The following is a 10,496-nucleotide window of genomic DNA, read 5'->3' on the forward strand; positions in this document are numbered from 1 at the left end:
ACAATAAAAAAAGGACAGAGTGACAGGTCCCACTGCATTTTTCAGTTTTCAAAACGGCATAAGCACAATTACTAGAGCAGACTGAATTTACCAAGTTAGTAGGTGCTTTTTCAAGAGATACAAAAATATGAACTCAAAAACATAATTTTGACCTTAGACTCTGAAGTAAAGTTTGCTTCTAAACTGAAAGCTATCTTGTTAATTCTCTTGTCATCCAAAGTAATTACCATTTGGAATATTAATTCCAGTTGTTGCTTTTGAAACTTCAACATTCTTTGACTTGTTCAGGATCTCCAACTGCTTCCGGCAACTTGTAGGCATTGTTTTTTTGGCCTTTAAAACCTTCTGTCTTTTTCTGTCTGGACTTTCCATATTTTGTATCCTAGAATTTAAGATATATATTTAACATGATAATGTGCCTAAAAAAATATTTAAATGGATTTACCCAGTTAAATAGTAATAATAATATTAAAATAATGGTGAGAATATTTCTTCAGGTTGATTATTTCTATTTGGAAGTTATATTTTAAATAGAAACAATTATTTTAAATAGTATGTACTATAATGAAGACAGTGGTACCAATAGGACAGGTTTGAAATCAGAAAGAGCGTCACATACAACCATTTGACTTGTCTCAAAAGCATTACCTGGACAAAGGAGAAAAAAGACTGGTATTAATACAGGATTCAGGTTTACAAGACAGGTATATGGGGAAAAAACATACTTTACTCTTTATCTCATACCTTATCTAATCAATTTCAAAGTAATAGGTAATAAAAAATAGAAAAGTAATACTAAATGGGTCACATGTGTAAACATGAATGGTAAAAGTTTTGGGAAGAAAACCAGACCATATCTCTTTGAAGAGGGCAAGTCTTATTCCTGTAGAAAGCTCTAAGGCATAATGAATATAAAAACAAAAATGTGTCCATATATTCACTAAAAATCAAGTACATGGAAAAAGTTGATATAGAGAAAAGTAGGAAAACAGTATACATAGCTAACCTAGCTCCACAGTGAGGAAGCAGCCTCAGGCACAGAGCAGGTAGACATAGTGACACCAGAGTGGCAATCTTAGCTACAGAAGAAACCCACAGGCTAGCTGGCTTAGAGTATCCAGAATTCTCCTGACTCTTCTCCTTTGCTGGGATTACAAGCATGCACCATCACTACCATCATTTTAACATGGGAGCTGTAGGCTGAACTCAGGTCTCAGTGAAATAAGTTAGCAACGGAGGCATTCTTCCTTCCTTGTACTTCTTTTTTATATTATACACAAGCTCTTTTCTCAACATCTTTTTTGGACTCATTTAAAGTTCTGATGTTCCATAGTAAATGGGGTTATATCCTGATAAACCCAAGTTATAATGCAATTAACACCCCCAAGTAAGCTCACTTTTAAAGCTGCCAAATTTTTTTCATTTCTTGACATTTTGAGAAAGAGACTGATATAGTCAGGCTACCCTTGTACTCACTATGGAGCTAATCCCTGATCTTCCTGCCTCTATCTCAATTCTAAACTCCAGATATTTACTAGACACCCAGTTTAGGAAATGTCAGGGATCAAACCAAGGGTTCCCAGGGTTTCATTTGTGCTACCATGCAGGATTAAAGCTGACTAACAAACCCAGCATAAACTTAAAAAAAAAAAGATTTAAGTTCAATCACTACAGACTGAAAGCTATTTTTATACACTAATCTTGTATCTTTTAACTTTGATGATCTTTATTTGTTCTTCAATCATTATTATGGATTTCTTACTATTTTGTACTTATTAGTTTTTATTTTCAAAAGACTAAAGCCTTTTCATTCATTCTAATCTCTTTTAAGTTTACTTTCAGATCTAACGATCCTTTGGTACAATGTTGAATAAAAGAGGCAAAAGTAACCTTGCTCCTAATTTAGAAGGGAAGTTCATAAGTATGAATGTTTTCTGTGGAATTACCACAGATACTTTTAACAGATTAGATAATATTCAAGGATTTCTTTAACTCATGAAGTGGTTTTGCAGGCCTGGTGATAAAAAAGAGTACTTGACTATTATGCCACACAGCCTCAGCTTTAACCCCCAGTACTGCTTAAAATTCAAACATGGTGATACTGGGCTGTCATTCCTACATTCAGGAACAAATGAAGGCAGAATGATCAGGACTTTGTTACCTTTTGCTATATAGTCAGTTTGAAGTCAACAAGGGATCCAATCCATGACCCCAGGTGGGCTGGAGAGATGGCTAGCTACTCTTCCAGGGATCCTGAGTTCAATTCCCAGCAACCACATGGTAGCTCATATCCATCTATAATGGAATCTGATGCCTTCTTCTGGCATACAGACAGATCACTCATTTAATTTTTTTTTTTTAAAGCAGCAGAAAGTACCTGAGTGGTGGTTTGAAAAAGAATGGCCCTTATAGGCTTATGTTTGAATACTTGATACCCAGGTGGTGGAAATGTTTGGGATTGATTATTGGAGGAGACATGTCACTGGGGATGGGCTATGAGGTTTCAAAAGTCCAAGACATTTCCATATAGGCCTCTCTGCCTCTTCCAGTGCAATATCTGCCTGAAGGCTCCCATGCTTCCGCTCCATGATGGTCATGGACTCTAAACCTCTGAAACTGTAAGGACCCCCCAATCACTTTTTTTTTTTTTTTTTTTTTTTTTGGTTTTTTGAGACAGGGTTTCTCTGTGGCTTTGGAGGCTGTCCTGGAACTAGCTCTTGTAGACCAGGCTGGCCTCGAACTCACAGAGATCCGCCTGCCTCTGCCTCCCAAGTGCTGGGATTAAAGGCGTGCGCCACCAACGCCCGGCTCAAACACTTTCTTTTATAAACTTCCTTGGTTATTATTGTTTCTTACCATAGCAATACAGAAGTAACTAAGAAAAGTTGGTACCAGGAGTGTGGGGGGGGGTACTGATGATACAGGTCTGTCATGCTGCTCTTTGCACCAAGAATGCAGGTAAATGCTGTAAATGGGGCTTAACAGACTATCCTAGTAGAACCTTGGAAGACAGTAGTGCTGACATCAATGTGGACTACTGGAAGTTCAGATGATGAGGTTTCAGAAAACAATACTAGCAATTGGACCGGAGACCATTCTTGCGATAATGATAAAAAATCATCATCGCTTTTTGTTCATGTCCTAAGAATCTGCCTGAGACCAAACTGGAAAACTCTGGATTAATTTCCTTGGCAGAGGAGATTACATGACAGCTTAATAGTAAATGTTCAGTGGTTATTAGTAAAATCACTTTTATGTAGGCTACACAATGAAAAAGTGTAAACAGCAAAAAGAAATTAAAAAGCTTACAGTGTGAATCAAAAAAAGCATCAGGAAATTGAATTTTGGAGCCAAGACTTGGTTGAAAAATATTCCTGCTGTGAAATGGAATAAGGGGAGTGTGCCCTCTTCTGGTTAAGATCCCATCCATCTAATCTTGCAACTTGTAAAAGAAAAAGGACTATGGGATTTTTCTACTTCAAAAAGCAACAGCAAACCAAAGTTTAAGTAATTCACGGAGGGGGCCCATGATTCACCATAAGCAGAAACACAGTTATTTACATTATGATTTACAACAGTAGCAAAATTATAGTTTGTTTGGGAAACTGTATTAAAGGGTCACAGCACTATGAAGTTTGAAAACCATTGCTATAAGGGACATTTCATATTTCAAATGATAACATTCATTCCCTGACCCATAGGTTTATGGCCATTTCATAATACAATATATATTTTAAAATCCCATAGTCTTTAATAGTTCAAACACTGTTTCAAAGTCCAAATCTCTTCTGAGACTGAAGTCAATTTGTCTTTTGAGACAAGGCCTTATTATGTAGCTCTAACTGATGTGGAACTCACTTCGTAGACCAGGTTGGTCTTGAACTCAGAGATCCACCTGCCTCTGCTGTACCAACATATCCAGCTCAAGTCAATCTCTTAATTGTGGATTCCTGCAAAACAAAACAACAAAAAACCAAGTTACTTTCTGTAACCCTGCCATATGACTCCATTACCCCAACACTCTCCCATCTTCCATGCCTGCAAAACCAGTGTTATTTGAGCAACACTGTCACATTCTGCTACAACTTTGAAATGTTAAGTTTATTTGCACCAATCCTGTAATCAGCTCCGTATTCTTTGGTGTGACTTTCTAAGGAAGAACTTTCCTAGTAGGTTGTTTTCAAGAATGGAAACACTTCAACAACATTCAAGTTAGGTTCTCTTTTAAATGCAATTTGTAAGTGGTGGCGCACGCCTTTAATCCCAGCACTTGGGAGGCAGAGGCAGGTGGATCTCTGTGATTTCGAGGCCAGCCAGGTCTACAGATCGAGTTCCAGGACAGTTTCCAAAACAGTATAGAGAAACTCTGTCTCCAAAACAAACAAACAAACAAACAAAAAAGGAAACAACTCAAAATAGCTTAAGTCCAGATCACTGGGATCTTCCCTGCCAGAATAAACAATAAAAGCTGGGAGTTCCTCTGGGTCTAGTCAAGCAGAGCTGCAGATAAGACTTTGAACCAAATCAGCTTCCTGAATAAACCAAAACCAGGTGAACTGCCTATAAGTTTAAACCAACTGTGGCACCTGGAAAGGCTACTCATGTTGAGCTGCCTAGAGGGTATATAGTATGTTCCAGGTTTCAGCTTTGTGAGCTATCACCCATGTTGGCGTAAACTTTGGTCTTTGATTCATTTCTACAATATGTAACCCATCACTCATATTCTTGAAAGTAACCCAAAAAAAACTCAATGCTTCACCAAATTGGACTTTGGTGGTATTCATACATTGGTCTGTCATGGGTTCCCTTTCTGGGTTGCGTGGACATGTGTGTTGTCTCTCTAGGAAAGGTTTTTATTGGAACCTCTAGCTCACTCCTGCAAGGTCTGAGAAACCCCCCACCCCATCTCCAAACCCCACCCTCTCAGAGAAATCGCCAATAAACAAAAGGCATTCAAAAGTCCAGTTTGGCATTCTTGGTGATCATGGTAGCTCCTCCCTGAAGTTGCCAGCAGCCCAAATATTCAGCTTTTGATCACACGTGAGTACAAACCCAGCTTGTAGAGGACACACACCCCTTACCTACAGGCTATATAATCTCCCTGCTTTAATTCAGGTGTGTGACTTCTCTGGCCTCAACCTCTTGGACAGAACTCACCAGGGAGTTTCTTTGCTCAAATAAACCTGTTCTTTTATTTTTTCAACTTGGCTTGATCTGGCTTACTGCATTAGCAGAGAAACCTATTAGTTTTTGTCTTACATTCTGTGGTAAATGTATATACATATAGCTCAAAGAGATCAAGTTCTTTCTATGTGATTCATGAACTTCTAAATGTATATATGTATACCATGTGTATGTAGTGCCAGTGGAGACCAGAAGAGAGCATTAGATCCCTTGAAGCAGAGCTGATCTCCTGGGACAACAGGTAAAATACAATATGGATGCTGGAAACTAAACCAAGCTCACAAGAGTACTGAGTGCTGTTACACACAGAGCCATCTCTCCAGCCCCTAAAATTATGTTTATTTACGTATTTATTTAGTGTGTGTGTGTCATGCCATGAGTGCATGTGTGTGTTGCTGTGAGTACCTCTGATGGTAGTTAGTACCCTCCTCCTTCAACTACGTGGATCCTAAGAATCAAACTTATGTAGTCAGGCTTGGTGGCAAGCATTTCTACCTGCTGAGTCATCTTCAAATGTGTCTTTAAAGTTTTACTATTAAATAGTATTGCTATTAAAATAGTAAATCTTTACTATCCAGTCTTACTTTTGAAAAGTAAAAACTTTGAGATGTCAGCTAAGCTAATGGTGTTAAAGCCTCATAGTTCAGAGCCAATATGGGGGATGGAGGAGGAGAGGGAGAGGGAGCTGGGATTGACATGTGAAGCAAGCTTGTTTCTAATTTAATAAAAAGAAAAATTTGGGGCCTTTAGTCTCAGCACTCAGGAGGCAGAGGTAGGAAGATCTCTGTGAGTTAGAGACCAAGCCCAGTCTCCATACTGAATTCCAGGCTAGCCAGGACTACAAAGGGAGATTATTTCAAAAGAAAAAGATGTTGTCTGATAAATGAAGGAGTCACACATTCCCTAGTATGTGTGTGTCTTGGAAGGGGAGGTCAAGGACAACTTGGGGGAGTTGGTCCTTTCCTTCAAGGAGGTAGATCCAGGGGATGGAATTGAGGAGTCAAGGTTGGACAGCAAGTACCCATGGTGCTATCTTGCCAAGTTTGTGCTTTTGTTTTCATTTTTTCAGCTTTGTATGAGTGCACATATGTTTGCTTAAATTTGGGAGGTTAACTTTGAGCATCTTCGTGTATCATTCTCTATCATAGATATTAAGGCAAGGTCTCTCAATGAATTCGGAGTTGACCAATTTGGCTAGTCTTGCTTGCCAGCTTGTTCCTAGAATCCAATCTAAGCCTCCCAGGTGCTGAGATTATAGGCACATCCCCACACTGTACTGACATTTACTAGTGCTGGAGCTCTGACTTCATTTTATTTATTAGCTTTTTGAGACAGTTTTTCTATCTAGCCCTACCTGTCCTGGAACTAGCTAGATAAGACTGGAACTCAGAGATCCACCTGCTTCTGTCTCCCAAGTGCTAGGATTAAAGGTGTGTGCCACCACCCTGGCCAGCCAAGAACTCACCATGTCAATCAGGATGGCCTTGAAGATCTGACCGAGTCAACCTCCCAGGTGCTGTAATTAAAGATGAATGTGACTATATCTGGCCAATGAATGTGTCATTACCCTCTCCCCCGGCAGGGTTTCTGTGTGTGTAGCTTTTGGCTGTCCTGGAGCTCACTCTGTAGACCACGCTGGCCTCAAACTCAGAGATATCCACCTGCCTCTACCTCCTGAGTGCTGGGATTAAAGGTAAATGCAACTACCACCTGGCAAATCTGTAATTTTAAGTATACTGCCATTCACATTTCTTGAACTACAATTTCAGCTACATCTACTTAATTTCTCATACAACTGACCCTTTTACATCCACATTTACCCCCCTCAAAAAGTTTGGGGTATGTATAAGACCATCTCTCTAAAACAACCTGACCTGCAATCCTAATGCTGAGGAAACAGAGGCAGGATATAGAGTACTTCTGAGTATCATGGACAGGTTCATTTGTTTTGTGTCTTGTATTTTTTGAGACAAGATTTCATGTATACCAGACTACCCTAGAACTTTTTGCTGTCTTGCTACAACCACCTAAGTCCTGGTATTATAGGCATGAGTCACCACTCATGGGACACAATATTTAGGGATTTCCTTTTCTTTTCTTTTCTTTTCTTTTGAGACATGGTCTCACTATGTATCCCTGGCTGACCTGGAACTTGATATGTACACCAGGAATGCTTGGAACTCAAGAGATATATCTGCCTCTGCCTCCCAAATACTGGAACTAAAAGTGTGCAACACCACACAGGGCCCACAACTAATTTTTTCTATCTTTGGTTGGTTAAAAAAAAAATAGAGTAGTACAACAGTCCTTAACAATTTTACCATGGCCACCTCTAGCTTTTTCACAACACTAGGAACAGTAGTGCTTCAGAGGCAATTCAGTAAAAGTATGAGTGCTCTATCCAGCTGATGACTAGATTTAGAACCATAAACATCACATTTGTAATTATTCACATTCAAAATTTAAAGCTGTATCTGATTATCTTCTCATTTTTTTTTAATTTGGGAGTATTTATATACTGGGCATTGAATCCATGGCCTCACTTATGTTAGCCAATTACTCTACCACTAAACTCTTTTCTATTTTGAGATAAGCCCTCACTAATGAATGATGCCCAAGCTGGCCTTGAACCAACTCTGTAGTATTGAGGTAGGCCTTTAAATTGTGACCCTACTGGCTCATCTTAGCATAGTTCTTAATGCTGTAAAACTCATTGTTTTCTCTTTAGATAACACTTAAGCACAGAATGCCTTACCTATAACTATAAAGATTAAAAATTATCCAAGATTATTGCTATGTGTGTTATAGTACAGGTCCAGGTTTATTTAAGTCTCAGAGAGTAAGATAGCTCAATAGGTGAAAGAACTTGCCATGGAAGCCTAATTCCTAGAACCCAGTGGAGTGGCAAATACATGCCTGCACAACAAAATAATTTTATCATTATGTATATGTCAGAGAATTATGATATAAAGGCAAGCAGAGATCAAGGTACGGTTCAAGTTTCATATCAAAATTCAAAACACTAAGTAGTAAGGAAACAGTGGAATTCAAGACTGACATAAGCACAGGGTTGATATAATAAAGCCAAAAAAAGTCGAGAGGTGGTTAAATTGCATTAGCTGCTATTTTTTTAAATGCACTGCTTTTGGCTATGGTAGAAGTTAATCTAAGGATGTAGCTGATCTACAATTTGGTTAAGTTTAGATTCCACCTTTCTAAAAAGGAAATTGAGGGATAAACAAGCTAATAAAAAAAAAAGCCACATTTGCCAAGCGGTGGTGGTGAACGCCTTTAATCCCAGCACTTGGGATGCAGAGGCAGGAGGATTGCTGTGAGTTTGAGGCCAGGCTGGACCGACAGCCTCCAAAACAATACAGAGAAACCCTGTCTCGTAAAACCAAAAAAAAAAAAAAAAAAAAAAAAAAAACCAACAACATACACAGCCAGGCATTGGTGGCACTTGCCAGTCTGGTCTTCCAGAGAGTTCCAGGACAGTCTACAGAGGAACACTGTCTCAAAAAACCAAAAAAAAAAAAAAAAAAAAAAGGCAACTTTCACAAGACTTAATAATTTCATTCCTTTTCACATTTTATTTATTCATTTACTAAGATAGAGTCTCACTGACTGGTCTTTAAACTCACAAGAGATCCTCCTGCCTCTGCTTCCCAAATGCTGGGATTTAAATATTGCCCCACCACACTAGACAGAAGTCAGTTTCCTTAAGAATTTTAAGCAAAGAGGTCACTGTTGTTTCCTATGTTAAGACACGTTCTTTTAACTGGTTTGCCCAAACTGGAAAAAGACGAGGAAGAATAAGAAATTGTTAGCCGGGCATTGGTGGCGCATGCCCATAACCCCAGCACTCGGGAGGCAGAGGCAGGCGGATCTCTGTGAGTTCAAGGCTAGCCTGGTCTACGAAGTGAGTTCCAGGACAGCCTCCAAAGCAATACAGAGAAACCCTGTCTCGAAAAACCAAAAAAAAAGTCACTAAAATCGACCTCTACTTGAATGGCGTTCAGCATCAGCCAGAGTCCCATTTATAGTGTGCTACTGAACTCTGCAGTTGTGACAATTCGTAAAAATATTAAGCAAAATTTAGCGTTATCTTTGGTAAACTGGTTACAGGTCATGTAGACCAACCATATATTTCTATGCAATGTGTCCTTGACCTTAAGGTTATGAGAACTGCAAACAATGCTTGCTTGCTCCCTGCAGATACCCACAGCTGCTTTCGGAATAGTCATGTATGCACTATTATGATTTTTCTTTTTAAATCTGAGATGCTACTCTGGCTAGGACAGCCCTGCCGGTGGTGAAGATAGGCTCCACATAACTTGGCTCATTGCGGGAGTTGAGGGTCTTTCTTTCATAACACCATGGAGCAGCAAGCCCAAGGCGCCATGGGCTTACTCCAGGTGCCAGTCTCTTTCAGCAAATTGGTCCAAAGATGTTACTCTCCCTCCGAGCCTGCCTGCCTACCACAGATCAAGACCACACGGCGTGCTCCAGGTAATTGTCCTGGCACCTGTGTTTATCACTACAAGTCCGTGGCTTCTCCGGACCTGACCAGCGGATACAGACGCCGGACGTGGGCTGCACCACCACTTCACCTGCCGTACGCAAGAGTGCACAGCAAAGAGCACAGCCATTCCCGCCGCGGCGATCCTCACCCCCGCCCCCGCGTCGCGCCAGCCCAGGCGGCCGCTCCCGACAGCCCCGCCGCGGTCGTCCCTGCGTCCCTCAGGACCGGTTCCCTCCAGGTCGGGGCCGGCCTCCGAGGGGCGAGCGCCGCCATGAAGCCAGCCACCCCTCCAACCGCCGCCCGCACGGAGCCACCGCCGCCCGCAACGTACCCGGCGCGGCGCGGAGCGGCGCCGCTCCCCGACGGCTTCCGCAGAGAAGCGAGCCGCCACCTCAGGAGAAATGACCCGCGGTGGAGCGGGAGCCAGACTAAAATCTCCCTGCCTCCGCCCCCGGCCCTCTGACAGCCAATGAACGCGCGAAGGGCTGGAGCCCAGCCAATCACGGCGACGGTGGGCGGGGTGCAGAGCGGCTGAGGGAAAAGTAAACTGACTGGAGGCGAGCCGCGGGCTCCCGACCCCGCGCTTAGAGCTGTCCCGGGCCTCTCAGCAGGGTCCCTGAGGCAGGCGAGCACCGCATTGGGCAAAGATTTGAAAGGTGTTTAGGAAGTTCTTACTAAATTTGTTAACAAAAGCAAGTCCCGGAGGAAAGAGGATTATGGATTCCAACTGTGAAATCCTGCTAAGTTCGAATCCCGGATGGTGATCGGCCAGGGACACGTGAATTCGAGA

At 41.3% G+C, this 10,496-nt stretch overlaps 1 protein-coding gene across 3 annotated transcripts in view; it reads right to left on the reverse strand.

Annotated features, from left to right (window-relative positions):
- Atf7ip2 (activating transcription factor 7 interacting protein 2) overlaps positions 1 to 10,118 on the reverse strand; it is a 52,836-nt gene extending 42,718 nt beyond the window's left edge. For all 3 annotated transcript variants that reach the window (XM_040748106.1, XM_040748105.1, XM_040748107.1), the window contains exons 1-3: positions 10,038 to 10,118; positions 3,859 to 3,950; positions 228 to 382 (exon numbers count right to left, since the gene is read on the reverse strand). In XM_040748106.1, coding sequence (XP_040604040.1) covers positions 228 to 372 — 145 coding nt within the window. In that variant the 5' untranslated portion in view covers positions 373 to 382; positions 3,859 to 3,950; positions 10,038 to 10,118. The remainder of the gene's footprint in view (positions 1 to 227; positions 383 to 3,858; positions 3,951 to 10,037) is intronic.
- Positions 10,119 to 10,496: the final 378 nt, after the last annotated feature.

The sequence above is a fragment of the Mesocricetus auratus genome, unplaced genomic scaffold, assembly GCF_017639785.1.
Source record: "Mesocricetus auratus isolate SY011 unplaced genomic scaffold, BCM_Maur_2.0 Super-Scaffold_100007, whole genome shotgun sequence".
In the NCBI taxonomy this organism is placed as follows: domain Eukaryota; kingdom Metazoa; phylum Chordata; class Mammalia; order Rodentia; family Cricetidae; genus Mesocricetus; species Mesocricetus auratus.